At 35.8% G+C, this 17,247-nt stretch overlaps 1 protein-coding gene across 1 annotated transcript in view; it reads right to left on the reverse strand.

Moving 5' to 3' along the window:
* The window catches only part of Spef2 (sperm flagellar 2), a 175,395-nt gene that overhangs the window by 69,344 nt on the left and 88,804 nt on the right, over window positions 1-17,247 (reverse strand). Inside the window, 4 exon segments of the mRNA XM_077795544.1 lie at window positions 4,965-5,040; window positions 7,504-7,662; window positions 10,564-10,721; window positions 12,633-12,741. Coding sequence (XP_077651670.1) covers window positions 4,965-5,040; window positions 7,504-7,662; window positions 10,564-10,721; window positions 12,633-12,741 — 502 coding nt within the window.

The following is a 17,247-nucleotide window of genomic DNA, read 5'->3' on the forward strand; positions in this document are numbered from 1 at the left end:
TGTATGTATGTATGTATGTGTGTGTGTGTGTATATATATATATATATATATATATATATATATATAGTATAGTATAGTATGAGTTTTCATCCTTTGACCTGAGTCTCTGGTGAAATAAAAGTCATATTTTTATGGTAACCTCAAGATGAATTTCTCTAAGCAGAAATCCTATGAAGGGCTTAGTAACTATAAACTTGGAACTACACTGAGTAGTCACTTTTTTTTTTACACTGTTTTTCCTTTTCTTAATAAATATCATGATTATTTAGTGAAAATTAAGAGAGATAGGGAATAGTTTTTGAACTATTTGGCTTTGAGTCTATGTGAGTTTTATCCAAATTTTTAACAATAAAAATGTTCATGGGAGGAAAGGATAAATATTGTGCACCACAGTGATGGGAAGATGTCACTTTTGAACAAAACCTTTGAAATCATCTTAAGTGCAACAAGGAACATTGCTTCAAAGGCTTCAGTTTCTAATAAGAAATTTGCTTTCACTTAAAAGATTGAATCCTTGAATGTGTGGTGTAGCTGTTCCTCAAGGGTGAAAGATTTGGAGAATAAGTTTTGGCTAGTATGTTGTACAGGTAAATTTTAGCAACTTATTTCTTAAATTAAACTTATGGTATCATGCAGAAGCCCAAAGGACTAGAACAGGTAATAAAAATAAAGTAAAAAGAAAAATTTGATTTTAGGATACAGGATTTATTTAATCAATATTACAAATAAAGAAATAGTCAACCAAAGATGAAATGACTGAGCAATAGGTTAGAGGGGAAAAAAATCAGTACCAACTTTATAAACACCTAAAAGTCAAGACCTGAAACAAAAATTTAAATAAGAAAATAAACAATTCTTAGGTAAGAATAAACTGTATTAACTGACTAGGAGAAGACACTAAGAATACAAAAATACTTTTGCATTAAATTAGTACTTCCCAGGGAGATTAGAGGATTGAGAGGTAAAAACTGTAGGAAGGAGGAAAAGATATGCAACATCTGATTTATTATTTTATCAAGAAAGGCATTATTGTTATTATTCTTTGGTTCCAAACTATTTCTAGTAGAACCAAATTTCATTAGTAGTTTCTCTAGGGAGGAGCCAGAAGTTTAGGTTAACAGCGATGGCTTTCTAATTGCCTTGGGAGTCAGCCACATTGGGCCAAAACTGACTTTTTTAAAAAAATATTTTTAGTGTAGATGAACATATTTATTTATTTATTTATTTTATGTGGTGATGAATATTGAACCCAGTGCCTCACATGTGACAGGCAAGCACTCTAACACTGAGCCACAACCCCAGCCCCCAAAACTGACTTTTAACTAATAGCTAATGCTGATGGCTGCCTGAGCTTCAAACAGAGACAACCAAAGCTGGTATTCAGGATGGCTTTGGATAAGATTAAAATTTTAGCTTAGAAATTTAGTCGACTGAGATAATACAATCAGGAAGAGAAGATGGGCAGAATTAGGCAAGGAGCCAGAGACTGATGATGAACCAGCTTACTCTCTAGCTCACTATCAAGAAGCTGTGTGAACAAGCTCATGTAAGGAAAGTTTCCTCTCCTCACTGTCCTAGAATTCATGTTGCTCCTCTGTGGAATTAGAGAGACGACATATGGACAACCAAAAAGTAATGAGATTGATATCTGATATCACTTACAAAACCTAGTTTTAGTATAATTATAATCAGTAATAAGTGAGGGGCTCTTCCTAGGTCAGCCTTACATAGAATTCCACTTTCTATCCATTGTCTTTGGAAAATTGGTCTGGGTCCAATAACAACAACACACATTTAAGTTTACTGTAAGCCAGAATTGGTTCTAATTATCCCTTACAAATGTTTCTGATATTCCAGTAACTACAGTAGAGCAGTAAGCCTTGGGCTCTAATGTGGAGGTTCACAAACTTTAATGATCAACAGAATCCCCTGAAGATTTGTTAAAATACAAGTTGCTGGGCATCCCTCCTGGAGTTTCAGATTCAGTAGGTCTGGAGTTAGGCTGAATATTTGTATTTCTAATAAGTTCCCAGGTGATGCTGCTGGTCCAGCGCCAACATCTTAACAGCCACTGCTCTTGTAGATACATCTAGCAAAATCAATTTCATTTCAACTTTGCCTCTTTTTTCTATCTTCCACAGTATTTCAAATAAGTGAATTTAATGTTTCTAACACCGACAGTACATTTTTTAGAGGCCCATAGCACCTATAATAACTGAAATTTAACTCAAGTTAGAAGGCAAGCACTGGAACAATACTAGATCACAGGAACTAAACATGGTATTATTGTATTCCCAAGTGTTTGTTGGTGAGAACTCTAGTCTCAACAGATACTCCCCAAGGGAGAAGAATTCTGCAAACAATATGCTTTTGGATCCTGCCTACTACATTTCTCACTCCCTGAAACATGCATGTTGACATAGAAAAAAATCCTATAATTAAAAACATTTAAACATGATGTAACTTAGCATTTTCTGAACTTAGTTAGTATCTTTATTAGAATCCTAATTAGCATCTCCCATGTAAGACTATAGAGTTAAAAGCCATTGCTTTCTGAAGGACTATAAAGGGTCAATGGCAAATGGATAGAAGAGGCTAAGAAACGCTATTAAGATTACCTAAATAGAATTGTGTATGGAATCTCAATGTTAAGATTTCAGAAGAGGAGGGGTAGAGATTGATCTAACATGCAGAGAAGAATATAAATGAGTCAACCAATATCAGAAAAGAAGGATGATTTTGAAGAAAGGAGAAAAGAGATAGTTGTTCAACTCACAAGAGATGCTTTAAATATAATCATGATCAAATGTCCTGTGAGATAAACAGATAATCGATTAATAGTGTTCACCCATGGTGAAATTAATTTCAAATATTAAAAAATAAAATAAAATAATGTTATTTCTCTTCATGAAGGAGAAAACCTTCTCTTGTTATAAATGTCAAAATATTTCTTTGTGACAGATTTCTAAATTTTGATTGAGAGTTCATCTATTTCAAATATTATTTAATATTATAGAATAAGTAGTAGAATAAAAGCTAAATCTTTTGAGTTAGTGATATTGAGCTAAGTACATGGCTCCAATGTATGTATTTTACTGTTGTATTTGGGTGTTTGCTTGTGGTTTGTTTGGAGTTTGTATTCCTTTAATTAAGAAGATGCTCTTATAACATGTGCATTATTGTGTCTAAATTTGATGATTTTGTACCTAGTAAGCATAAGTATACTTAATTGCTATTTTTGATGATTATATGATGATCCTTCATTTGTTTTTGTTTTTTTTTTTTGGATAACAATGAGCAAGCAAGGGGTAAATAATATAAAATGTGAAAACTACTCAGTTAATAAGTAAATTATTATATCATAAATTATTGCTCTTAGATTTGAATTAAAATTTTAATGTCCGTGTTAACTTGCCAATCCACTCTAGTTCTATAGGCCTTCAATTCTATAATCAGAGAGGGATGAGAGTCTCTTTGAGAATCGTGATTTAAATGCCAAAACAACCGTATTTTTTAGCACATCACTTTGCGGACATTGCACACTCTTGAACTACAATTGTGTTCAATTTGTGATGAACAGTTAAGCAAAGGCACACACTTCATGACAGTGCCATTTGAATGTAAAGAAGAACAGAAGCAGCTGACTGTGTGTATTCCCCAACTGCATTTCAGACTTTAGTTAATTGGCTACTTTATAGCAGCTTAACATAAATCAACTAACATGCCTTAGAGACTCAGGAATTTTTTTAAACAAACTATTAATTACTTTAAAATTATGTCCCCTTTATTGCAAAGAAACAGTTAAAGTAAGATATTTTTTAAAATGAAACAAGGGTGAAGGAAAAAAAATATAACATAAAATGGAAGGTCAAAACCAGGAGAGACAAGAAAAAGCAGATATTGTGATGTAGGTCCTTGTACAGACAGTAAACCTGAGCCAAAAATTTGGTTCTGAACTTCCAGACAGCCAAAATACAAAGGGAAATGCTGTCATTTGGGGTGCTAATCATATCATCATTCAGAGGAAGGAAATTTTTTCTGGTCCTTGATACTGAATAAAGTTTCTTACCTAGGATTTCATGTAGGGGTCACTGAACAATGTAGTGGGCATAGTATCCCCATAGAAATGTAATACAAGGTTATTGTGAGTATATCAAAGTTTACATCCACTGTTAAGTTCTACTGTAGAAGAAGTTTATGAGGACTTTATAAACTTTATCAGTGAAATCAATTTAATAGAAAGTCAAAGAAAATTCAGGGCAGTATGTAACTTTCTGATGGCAAAGTTTACTTAGCCCAAGGATAATACTAATGAAGATCGCTGATGAATGCATATTCTGCCTCTTGGACATTCTCTGAATTATTCCCTGCAAGCATCACTTTTCTTAGCAGGGACCTTGCTAAAAGGCAGGATACACAAAGTTTGAGGCTATTTTCTTTGGGAAGGACTTATGATTTACAAATGCCCGAGAGATGTAGTCAATGCATACTCATATATACTCCTAGATGTTTTCACTGACAGACTTGCACAATGTGGATTACATGTAATGATGTCATAGTTTAGATCTAAAATGCCCCTGAATATCATATACTTAAAGGTGAGGCTTTGGGGAAGTGATTGGATTATGAGGGCTCTGATCTCATCAGTGGATGGATTAATCCACTGATGGCTGCATGAACTACTGGGAGGTGGGACATAGTTGAAGGAAGTAGGTTACTGGGTGTACACTCTCTGGTCCCTTTCTCTCTCTCTCTCTCTCTCTCTCTCTCTCCTTTCTGGGTGCTATGAGCTGAGCAGGCTACCTCTGTCACACCTTTCTACCATGGTGTTTCTGCCTTGGAGCCAGCCAACCATTGACTGAACCTTCTGAAACCTTGAGCCACAACAAATCTTTCCTTTGCCAACTTTGTCACAGTGATGAAAACCTGACTAACACAAATAGTATCTACCTTTTTCTGCTGTTCCTTTTCTTTTGGGTGCAGTTTCACCTTTCTTTCCTTTTCCTTCCCGAAGAGCTTCTTGTTTACCACGTGGGGTTTCTAAACAAAATTCAACACACAGGTGTTACCGATGACTTACTCCAATAGCTTAGGCTATGTGATTTCTAAGCAATCAGATGTTATTTCTCACAGATAAATAGTTATATTTGTGAACCACACAAAATGGCTCGGGTCTGTTCTGTGAGTTAAAATTAACCTGAAGATAGAATGTGGAGCTTCTCAAATGATATCCCAGCTAGTATTTTTCTATTTCATCCCTCTGAGAAATTTATTCAAACTTTAATATTAACATCTGGTAATGAATGCGATCATAATCCTCTGCAATGGAATTGTGGAGTTTTTAAACTTCCAAGTCCATTTGAAATGTGGGCTTATTCAGATTTATTTTAATAAGTGCTCTTCTATTTTGCCACACTGAGAACTTCAGTTCAAATCAATACTGCTGTTTGGTGGTGGAGTTCATAATAAGCCTCCAAGGGAGCACAACTGTGATCTTTTCTAAATTGAATCTCACGTGTGTTTAAAGCAGATATAAAATGTAGAAGTATATAAAGCATAGAACTATATTTGAACAAAATTATGTTAGAGTTCAGTGTACTCTGCCTACTTTTCTACCCCATTCCACATTTTGTTGTTATTGTTTTAGGAATTAATTCCTCTTTTCATTTCAGTTTCTAAAAAATATTGTAATTGAATGTTTGAGTTGGGCATGTTCAGAAGCCTCAGACTTCACTTGGGAAAATTTCTCTTTTGAAGGAAAATTAAAATTATTTATATAATTAAAAAAAAAACCTTCCAGAAACTTCTCTCCTTGAGCTGAATGGGCAGCACTCCTTGCTCTATTGAGGCCCATGAACAATGAGTGATGCACTATTGTTGGATACCAATGATGTACTATTGTTGAATAGCAGTAATTAGGCCTCTAGAGATTAATCTTTTCAAACATTATTTAATGATTAAGTATTAGCACTGTTTTTGGTGGAAAAAACAGACAGGTACAATCAGTCTTTGAAGCAAAAATAGATTTATTATTCCTCCAATGCACAGTGTTCAAGAAAACAATTTTAAAATAGCAAACAATCTTGAGAAACTTAAGGACTGAACTGTGTCATAATCAGAAACATGAGAGATCAGTTTTAGAGAACAGCTCAAATACATTGATACTCTGATTGAAGCCAGTTGACAGGGTGTAAGGGGTGAGTAGAGTCAGGGCTATAGCTTAAAGAACCATATTGGATAAATCCAGGCTAATTTACACACTATGAAAACTGTCTTTCTCAGCTCTGAATAGCATTTTCAAGATTTTTATTTTTTTTTCTCCAGACCTTTGAATTGTATTTTAAGTTCCTACTAAGGTAGTAGAAAAAGGATGCATATTTAAGGATGTATACTTAATTCCTGGCTTTGTATTGTATTGTCATATGGTAAAAACTTTTGTTAAGGTCTGTGAATTTTGCCTTTAGTTAAGCTTCTATTGTGGGAGTGAAATTATCTTTAATATACCATAAATTTTCAAATTTCCTTGCTTAGTATGAATAAATTTATTTTTTAAAGGTTCAGACTCATCTAAAGTCTCCATGAAGCCCAAAGATTTGGAGTTTAGAAGTCCATTATGACACAACCTTAAGACTAGGTAGACTTGTGTAAGTGCATGGCCACCCATTTGTAAAGTGGAAACCAGAAACTAGAGCCAGGGCTATTTTATACAAACATCCTACTGATTTATACAATGATCAAACACTTTACTTTTGTCATTATATTCATTGTCTATCACATGCTCCTTAGTTAAGAATATAAAAGGAATTCAAACTAAAGAATATTCTCTATGAAGACCTTCATCTATAGAACCATAAACACAAGTTTACTGAGATGTCAGATATTTATTTCTTTCCTTTGATAACCACATAACCCTGAAGATTTACATTCAGACAAATTCTATTCTCTAATGGATGCTATTGATTGGTTTCCTTAATCTTGTAGACATCTGGCTATGTTAATTCTCATTTTATTAAGACACTCTCACTCTTTACGTCAATTTAACTCTATAGTTCAGCAAACAATTGTCCTCTTGATCTGCCCTAAATTACTTCTTATTCTTCTGTGATTTTTCTCTTCCTGACTGTGGTCTTATTCTCATCAGCTGGCCTGAGTGTGATGAGTTCACATTCCTTGCTAAACAGTGAAGACCCTGAGCATTTTATGGAAGGTGTTCTTGGCTAATAAGGGTAGTTTTTGTTAGGTGGAGTGTAGTTCAGTGGTGGAGCTTGTGTTCAGCATGTGAGAAGCCTTGGGCTCAATTCCCAGCAGAGAAAGAGTGAGAAAGAGGGAGAGAGAGTGTGTGTGTGTGAGAGAGAAATAGTGATTCTTCTACTTCCACCTGAGTGTAGATCTTTGTTTCTCATGACTGAATCCACATAAACAGACTGGCACTCTAATTTACAATTCTTTTCTAAGCGAAAATAAAGCACTGGCAACCAGATTATAAATCACCCTGTCAGTCACCTGATTGTGGTTTTCCTTTGGTAGGAGTAGTTTTCAAAGGCTCTTTTTCCTTCTCTTTTTCTGCCTCAGGAGGAGGTGGGGGAGGAGGCGGGGGTGGAGGCTCTGCCTGGGCAGCTGCTGCTTTTTTCTCAGCTTCCTTTTCTTCTAATTTCTTTTCAACTTCAAAAAGATGATAAGAATGAACCTTCATTAGGGATTCCAGACACTCACTATTTCACTTGAACTAAGAGAAACTGAAATTAATATGAAATTACACTTAATGATTTAAGGTCAATTCGTGTTTTAGGGCTCTCTCTTTCAATCATCCAGTCCTGAAAGCCAAGATTTTAGTCTTTCACTACCTGGTCACAAATATGGTTTTCTCTTGCCCTTTGATGGGGTTTGAAGTGGTAGAGGTGGTGATGATGGAGATGGTGAGGGTGATGGGGTGTGCCTGCGTGTGTGTGTGTGTGTGCCTGCTCATGCATGTACACAGAGCAGCTAAAAGGTTTGTTGAATAGATGCCAAATGGAAATGTAACAAAGCAAAACTAGTTAATAAAAAGGAATGAAAAAATAAAGAGCTATCTCACAGTTTCTAGTGGAAAAACAAGGTAAAAGAGGCATAAAAAGAGGGTTAAAAGCAATGTGATAGAAGAGGTGGGGGTTGGGAGGAAATGGAAGAGGAAAATAATGTGTGGAAATGCATATCAAGTGTTTAGAACACTGCATGGTGCATACGTCCTGAATTAAAACTTAGCTATTAGCTATTAATTCATATAAATTCATTCATGTCATGACTTTTTTTTTTTTTTTTTTTTTTTTTTTTTGGATAGTGTCTCACTATGGTGCCCAGCTGGTCGTCTTGAACTCCAAGACTCATATGATCCTCCTGCCTTGGCCTCCCAAGTAGCTGGAACTACAGGCATGTGCCACCATGCCCAGCCATGCAAAGGCTATTTATTGAATCTATATCATCTCTCAAAGAAAAGCAAGGGATATAACTCTAAAATAATCTGACTATTAAGTACTATTACAAACAACACTAAGCACAGGTCTGGTTGCTGGAGATAACAACAGTAAAACAGGAAAATCAAAGCCCTGGTGAATTTTGTGCTCTGGAGGTAGTAGGCAAACCGTCAACATGATGAATGATTTAATTTATACAAAAGGTTGGAAGGTAATATTCCCTAGGAAGAAAAGGAACTGAAGAGAGGAAGGTGGGTCAGGAGTGTGCTGCAGGATGTTGTTTTAAGTCTTACATAGGGTGCTAAGCTGGGTGGGTCCACTGCTAAGCTGACATTAGAGTAACATATGAAGAAAGTCATGAAATGACTTGAAGATACATGATGGAGGAGTGTTCTAGAGCAGAGGAGACGAGACAGCCAGCCTGGGTGCTTTGAGGACTGGAACGTGGCTGGCCAGGTCTTTCCAGGTTCCCAGCATTGCTGTGGCCCTCTGCCTGTCATGGTGCAGTTCACCCTTCCTGGCACAGCCCCCTGACCACCTCAGGCTCTGCAACTCTCCAGACCACAGGTGCTCACTCTGAGACCACTGGTCCACTGGTGAGGAATCCCTGATTATAAAAGTAATGCATAATTACTGTTTTAAAACCCAAGAATTTAGAAAAATATGTAGAAAGGGGATTGTCTGTGAAATCTTCTACTTAACAATATATTATGGTCATTTTTTTCATGTTGAAATATACACAGGAGCACCACATTTTATTTTATTTTTAACTTAATCAGGGTGTTTAATATAGAGCACTGGATTAGGTAAGCACCTATTGCTTTAATAATAAAATATTTGCTATATAGTTATTAGTAATTAACTAATTAACTTGTAAACCCTACATTGATAGTTGCCCCTGTTAATGCCATCAGTGGTCTGATTATGTTACAGAATTTAACATTTTAGGAAAATGCTAACTTTGGACCTGATGGCTGGCAAAAGCAAATGGATTCTAGCCTGCAGCTTTGAGCCTTTACAGGGTGGATTAATGTTGGTTTGGCTTCCCCACCAAGACCTCCAAGAGGGGCTGTGGAAGCTGTCCTCGCTCCTCTCAGTCTGGTGTCTGTCACATTCTAAGCCTCTCAAAATACTCTATGGATTTGTTTTTGTTTTGATGGAAAGCCTCTCCCTGGTGTGTGTTTGTGAGCAGATGTAGGAGCTTCTGAGTCCCTGTATCCCCATGGTGGCAGGGGCTTATGCTGATGCACTGCTTTGGTGTCAGTTCACTGATACATTATGATAGTAAGGTCATAGTCAAATGATAGGACTAAGTAAAACCACTAAGGCAACTTCAGAATCCTTCTGATCTTATTAACTTTGACCATTTATTATTACACAAAAAATGTGGTTGCTGATATAATTAGGGGAAATTGATATAAAAAGATTTTTTTATCAAATCATTTTTCAAAGGTAAAATTTCAACGGAAGTGTTGCATTGAACTGAGTTAAAACCTCTTTCAAATAAGTTCCATAAATATATGAAAAGGTAATGGGAAATTTTTATTCGCTGAATGAAGGAGGAAGCAAGTCTAGATGGGTTAATGCAAGGGCAATATACCACAGAAGACAGCTAATAAAGAAGAAATTAATAATCAATAAATTCATACCAAAATAAACACATTTGGGGGAGCTAAGTGCCTACTACTTCCATCCTAAAAAGAGAATTTACATACTGTTACCTTATAATGCTGAAGTTTAACAAATTAAATATTTACTCTTCTCTATTGCATCATTAATTTTTAACTTTTATTTACAGAAACTTAATTGACAAATAAGATTATATATATTCAAAGAATACAATATGACTAGCATCCTTAATTTTAAGTCTGCTGTTTCTTGTTTTTAAAATGAAAACAATACTGTCAGCAAAATGACCTCTTGGATTACATTAATTTTAATGGAAGAGAACTAGTTTATTCAACACATATGCAGCAGAAAACTAAAGTTAGAGGCAGAATACATTTGTAGAGAGTAAAACCCAAAAACAAGAGAAAACTTTGCAATTATACCCTTGTTTCTTCTTAAACTCATGAAAACCACTTATTTAAGTTACATAAAGAAATGTAAATACCTTTGTTCCTTTTTTTCACAATTTCAGTTGACAAAATGTCTTTCAGTTTTTGATATAAAGATTCCTTATCTATTTCAGCATTAACTTTTATCAAAACATTTTCTGTCTCTGAAAACCATTGCTCCAACAAAGGCCAGTTGTCCAAGAAGCTTATAATTCTGCAAAATCAAAATGTTATATGAATATATTGAAACACCTGAGTAAAGAAACAATAATTATGATATTATGATTTATTTGGCATGCATAATGAAAATACAGACTACTAATATAGTAATCTTATATATAATCTTATATATAGTAATCTTCTATGAACCTTGTTATGGTTTGGATGTGAAGTTTCCCCCAATGACTCATGTTCCCAGTGCAGCAGTATTCAGGGGTGGGCTTTGGGGAAGTGATTGGACCATTAGGCCACTAACCTCACCAAAGGCTTAATCTATCATAGTGAAGTGGACTGTGTAGGAGGTGGGGAAAACTATAGGCAGTGAGGCCCAACTAGAGGGATGTCCTGTAGGGGTATATCTTCTCCCCAGCCCCTTCCTCTCTTGGGCTTACTGCATCCCGGCTGCCATGAGCTGAACAGCTTTCCTCTGCCATGCCTTTCTGCCAAAGATATGAAACCAATCAACCATAAACTGAAACCTCTGAGACCTTAATCCCAAATAAATCTTTTGTCCTTTCAAGTTGTTTATGTCAGGTATTTTGGTCACAGCAAGGGGAAGGTGACTAACAAATCTGAAAAAACAACTTTGAGAAATATATAGGGAATGGAACATTATTGAATTTAGATTAAAGAAATTATTCAATACCATTAAGACATATTTTGAGATACATATAAGAATAAAAGAAGATTTGAAAATGTCACCAATTCAGGAAATCTTTAGTGTACTTTAGTTCTCTATTTGAAAATATAAGAAACATCATCTGCATTAATGAAGAGCAACATTGAGTATTCTTATGCTAGTAGTCATAGCCTGATCCATCCATGACATCTGATTTTTTCTTAGAGATTGAAAGTGAAGAGGCCTTTGAGTAGGTATAGATGGTTCAGACTTATTTTCTTTCCTGAAAAGAATTCTTGGAATTATTCTTGAAACTTTTTTATTCCCAGACAGGATATAGCCTTAATATATGGCTTAAATTACTCTTCTCTGGCTCACTTCTCAATATTTCATAAAATTATCTTTTTGTTCAAATTTTTCCAAAGTAAAATCGTACATAACCAGAAGAATGTCACCAACTTCTTTTTTAGCAAAACATAAGTGCCCTTAGAACTACACTCTGTAGTCTGATACCTAGCTCTTCGAAGTCCCATGATCTTCAGTGGAATTTCCTTAATGGGTTAGGATGAGTTCTATATAATTGACTTATAAGTTCATGTAACCACTCTGTGAAATGTTGCCTATTGAATTCTTTTCCCAGAGTATAATGACTTACGCTCTGAATATGAAATCTACCATGTTAAGGTCTGTAAATAAGTCAAAAATAACACCTGATATTTTGCCAGAGAAATGTTAGAGTTCGTAAACAAGTCTGGATGGTGCCTGGCAAAATGTCAGAGGGAGTGGTTTGAGAAGTAACAAAAGTGAGCCATTAAGTGTGGAGATTCCTTATTGGTTGACTGATGTATCTAGTTTATGCTAATTAAGATAAGCTGTGCAAAATGTATAAATAGCTCTGTTGCCCTACAATAAACGGCTCCTATTCCTGCTGCATCAATCTACAGAAGTTATTTGTCACCCCCCGGTTATTTTGCTGCAGCCGGACTGCGGCACTACCACATAAACATTTCATGCAATGTTTCACTAAAACCACTTAGTTTTATTTTACCTGTAAAAATCTGAATGCCAGCTTGCATGACTAAGGCCCTGGGTTCGATCCCCAGCACCAAAAAATAAAAAATAAAAGAAAGAAAGAAAGAAAGGAAGAAAGAAAGAAAGAAAGAAAGAAAAGAAAACTGAATGCCAGGAAATAATTATTTTTTCTACATGTGATGATTTCAAAGTGGGTAATTGTCAGTCTGTTCAAAGGGCAAGGAACAATAAGCAGAGATTTAGTTTAAAACTAACCTATGTTGTATCTGGTCCTTTAAGTTCTGGTTCACATCCTTATCTTGGTTTTCAGCAGCTCTGGGTTGACCAATATCTTTGTGAGTAGTTTCATGTGCAAATTCTTCAGCTATGGTATAAAAATAATTACATAATTTTCTAAACCAGTCAAGTTGCTACTTACGCTAAAATATACTAGTGCAAGATGCCAATTGATATGGTCCAGTCTTTGGTCCAATATTCCTTAAAAAATGTCTAATAAAATGTTGAAAGAATATAGTTTTGGAATGAGAATTCAAATTGTTCTTGGAAATTGGAGAAAATGGGGTAAGACATTAAAAAGGAGCTATAATTTCAAAGTAGAGGATCTTAGAATTGACTATTGATAAGAATTCTGAATATCCTAACTTAAGGCAGATGAGAGGAGGAAAAACATGAGAGGAGTTTATTTTAACTCACAGCTTCAAGCTAAACCTAAAAAGAAGAAAACAAATGATCTGTGTCCTTTCACTGCATGTTGAAAATTAACCATCAAGACCACACCACATTCTGCTTTTAAAACCAATCAAGCAGCAGCAAAACCTCTTTTTGGATTATCCTCTGATCCCAGCACTTTGCCCCTTCCCATTATCCTACTTCTCTGTAGTCAATGTAGGTACATTAGTACATGACTTATGAGTCTTCTCCCTTAAAACTTCATTATAAAGTACTCTGGCTCCTTGCATTCCTGGGCTATTTGGCAAGTGCCGTCTGCCCATGCTGTGAGTAGTTTAGGGGGTCTGTCCCAGGATGAGTCCTTTTAATTTTGCTGAGGATCTGTAACAGCTTAATAAACCTTTTATTTCAGAGATATCTTTCTCTCAAAAACAAAAAGTCTGATTTAACATTATGAACAGGTGAGGAGGAAAACTGATGATGGGTCATGAGGGATGACAAACTTGGAATAAAGAAGAATCAATGCTATGAAGCAAAAATTAAGAATGAAATAACAAGATAGCCATAAAGTTAAATGCACATACAATTATTTTTGACATTATATTACAATACCATAAAATAAATAATGTTTTTTTTCCTAGATTCATGAGTTCCTTCTCTTTAATAGACATAAAAAATAGATCACAGGGACAAAAAAACAAAAACAGCCTCGACATCTCTTATTGCGTCCAGTTCTGGATAAATGGCACAAAATTCAGGACACTCATAATATCAGAACAATTGGAAATGATAAAGAGAAAAGAAAGCCTTGAACTAGATTAAAAAGAATTAGAGATACTCAAAGCAAGAGAGCACTGAAGGATGAATTTATGACATTCAAGAAAATGAAGGACCTTCACAAGTACAGTAATCAGTTGTTCCCCTTCTATATTCATGATAGAACAAGATGAATTGGATTTAGAATACTGGATAATGTGCATGCATTTTTTTTTTTTTTTGGCTATTTATAAAACCCACTACATCTAAAGGCAGGAAAGAAAGCCTGGAACTACATTAAAATAAATTAGAATTACTCAAAGCAAAAAAGCACTGAAGAGTGAATTAATAGCATTCAAGATAATCAAGGGCCATCACAGGGTATAGCAATCAGTTGTTCCCCTTCTACAGAATGGGTGATTTAAGAAAATCGTGGGATCTCTTCTTAGGAGATGTTATCATGCACCATCTCATGGTCACTATTTCATATTTGCCAAATGGATTCATTCCTCTCTCTGCCAACACTGCCCACTCATTGCCAGTCCCTTCTTTCTTCTTCCAGCACCCATTACCGTGGCCACTGTAAATCCTACCACAAACTCTGGTTTGAACAACACTCTTGTGTAAGCGCTAAATCTTTCCAACAGTATCTGGTTCCTGAATTCCTATATTTTCTTCCCAAATTGGCTGGTGTCTTTATTTTTTAGAAAGCCTAAACTGCACAATTGAACACTTCAACTTCTCTCCCCATCTAACCACTCCAATTTCTGTGTTCCTCTGCTACCCAGGCTTAGATGATGTTCCCCTCTCTTCCCCTACGTAGATTGGGGACATCTATGGTAGACCTCTAGGAAAATAATACATAACTATAACTAATACATAACTGACTTCCTGCCTCAAAAATCATCTGAGGTCTTTCATATATATGCACCTTTTCCTAAAGTAAAGAGAGAGAAGGAGGGAGACCAAAAACAAACTACCATATCACCATGCTTTCTTTCCAGATGAGCTTCTTGGTAGTTATCTCCACCCACACACTCTACTTACACACCTCCTATTTGTGCCTCAACCTACTGAAATCCATTACCACCCCCATCCCGGCTATTGCCAATGAGATAGTTCTCATTCTAGTCATGTAAAATGTCAAAGCCAGTGGACATGTTTCAGTCTTTATCTTATTTGATTTCTCCGTAGCATAAATAGGTAGAATTTAGCACACAGTTCTTAAATGCTCTTAAACATACTATGTTATTTTGTATTTACAGCAAAACCTGTAAAGCAAGATTTGGGTTCTATAATTGTCCCCAAACTGCATAAATTTGTATGTAGTAGAAAAGGAATTTGATTCTAGTCATTTTGATTCCAGATTTTGGATTTTTAAATTTTCATACTCTTCATTCAGTTGTATCTGCCAAAAAAATCTATACATAAATAAAGAGTTTGATGAATTCCAGAAACTGAAAGTAGTCAGTATCCAAAGCAAGAAACAAACAGTATCATCCCTGAAAGCCCCTCATGTCTCATTTCAGTCACCATTGGCTACAAAGGATGAGCCTGACCTTCTACTACCTGTAACCAAGTGATGTACACTGCTTCCCTTCTCAACACATGATCCAGGGCCAGAAGCACTGGCTGAACAGCCTGAGTAGCCTTTGCTCTTCATTTCTGACACCATTCTCTCTCCTTAGGTCCTTATGGTCTTCTGCCTGTTGGCTTTGGTTTGGACCATTGCTCTCTGCCCAGCCCTAGCTGGATTGATGCTCTGCAGTCCACCTGGCTTTGGATATAATGTGCATCTCTGTGATGTTGTTCTTCAGGCTTCTCCGAGGACCCCAAGCATTGCAAGACTGCACACTGCACTGGATCCTAGTGACTGGGTTCCTACACCCTGGCTCAGGCTGATCTGGGAGGGAGTTTGAACAATACCTGTTTTGAAAATCTGTCTTCTTTTCTTGGGAGACAGTATGCTCCCTGACTTGCTTTCCCTCTAGCTGTTGCTTCTAGATAGTTTTCCTTTGTTCTCCACGTTAAATTATGATGTTTTTGTGTCAGTATGGATCTTTTTCTTATGCATTCTTCCTAGATGATTCTGTTCACCTTAAAATCTTTATACTTCCCTCCTGATATCTAGAGCCATTTATAGAATTGTTTTCAGAATATCCTAGCTTAATTGTCCCACAGGCATTTCAAGATCAACACAATCCCAGAAGAAATTCTGAGTTTTTTTTTCTATATTATCTAAGTGAATGGTATCACCATTCAAAAATCTGGGCAAACTGGAAACAAAGTCATCCTGGTCTCCCCAAGTTTACCCCCTAAATATCACTTGCATCTGATTGTTCCTCCCTTGCCTCTTGCTGTTGTCTTAATGTATTTGTTACTTTCAAAATGGTAATTTTTAACTCATGTAATTGCTTCCAATCTCACTCCTTTTCTGATTCATCATCCACACTGCAGCCAGAACTATCATTATAAAAAGCATATCTAAATGCAATAGACCTGTGTTTAGTGTCAGGGTGGCTTCACACAGCTTCAGATAAAGTCTGAACAACTCAGTTTAGTGCCAGACTCTTAACTGGTCCCCACCTACTTTCCAGCAGACCTTGGTATAGTCTCTCAGTCCTAATGAGGTTCTTGCTGTCCTCTGAATAAACATTTTGTGCTCACTAGCTAAGCTATGCAAATGCTTCCTCTTTAGTTTGCTCCTTGTTTTGGTTGGGCTAACCCTCCCCATGCTGGGCATCTCTGTTATAGCATATAACAAACCACATTATCTAATTAAGTTTATTTTTCTTCACATTATCCCATAAACTATGGAGAAATTGGGACTAGCCTTTCATTTCTATATGATCAATGCCTGACACCTTATAAATATTAGGTAAATATTTACTATTTACCATTTTAGCCCCCATCAATGTGTCCTAGTGCTGTCCAATAGGAAGAAAACATTCTGTGTCAGTGCTGTCAATCTGGTAGCTACTAGCCACACTGGTTCATAAATTGTGATAGGTGTGACTGAAGAACTGCATTTTTCATTTATTTGTTTAAATTAATGTAAATAGGCACATGTGACTAGTGGCCACCATGCTGGACAGCACAGCTCTATGTCATAATCCCTTGGTTCCTTGTCTACAATTTTCACTACACTCTTTGGAGGCAGGACCCATTTTTCCTTTATAGGTCTATCACCAGTGTCTAGCAGTGTCTGGCACTTAGTAAGCGTGGATATAAATTAAATGACTGTGTCAATGAACAAGATACTTTAGAAGAATATCCTTTTATCTGTCTAAAATAGTTTAGGTGGAATCTTGCTTTAGATAAAGGAGAACATTAACAAAAAGATCTTTTAAAAATCATTACAATTTTAAATTCTAAGAAAGAAAAATCTCAAGATGAAATAATAACCTTTTTATACTTTACATATTTGAATATGAAAAGTGCAGAT

This window comes from Urocitellus parryii, chromosome 1, assembly GCF_045843805.1.
Source record: "Urocitellus parryii isolate mUroPar1 chromosome 1, mUroPar1.hap1, whole genome shotgun sequence".
Classification (NCBI taxonomy): Eukaryota; Metazoa; Chordata; class Mammalia; order Rodentia; family Sciuridae; genus Urocitellus; species Urocitellus parryii.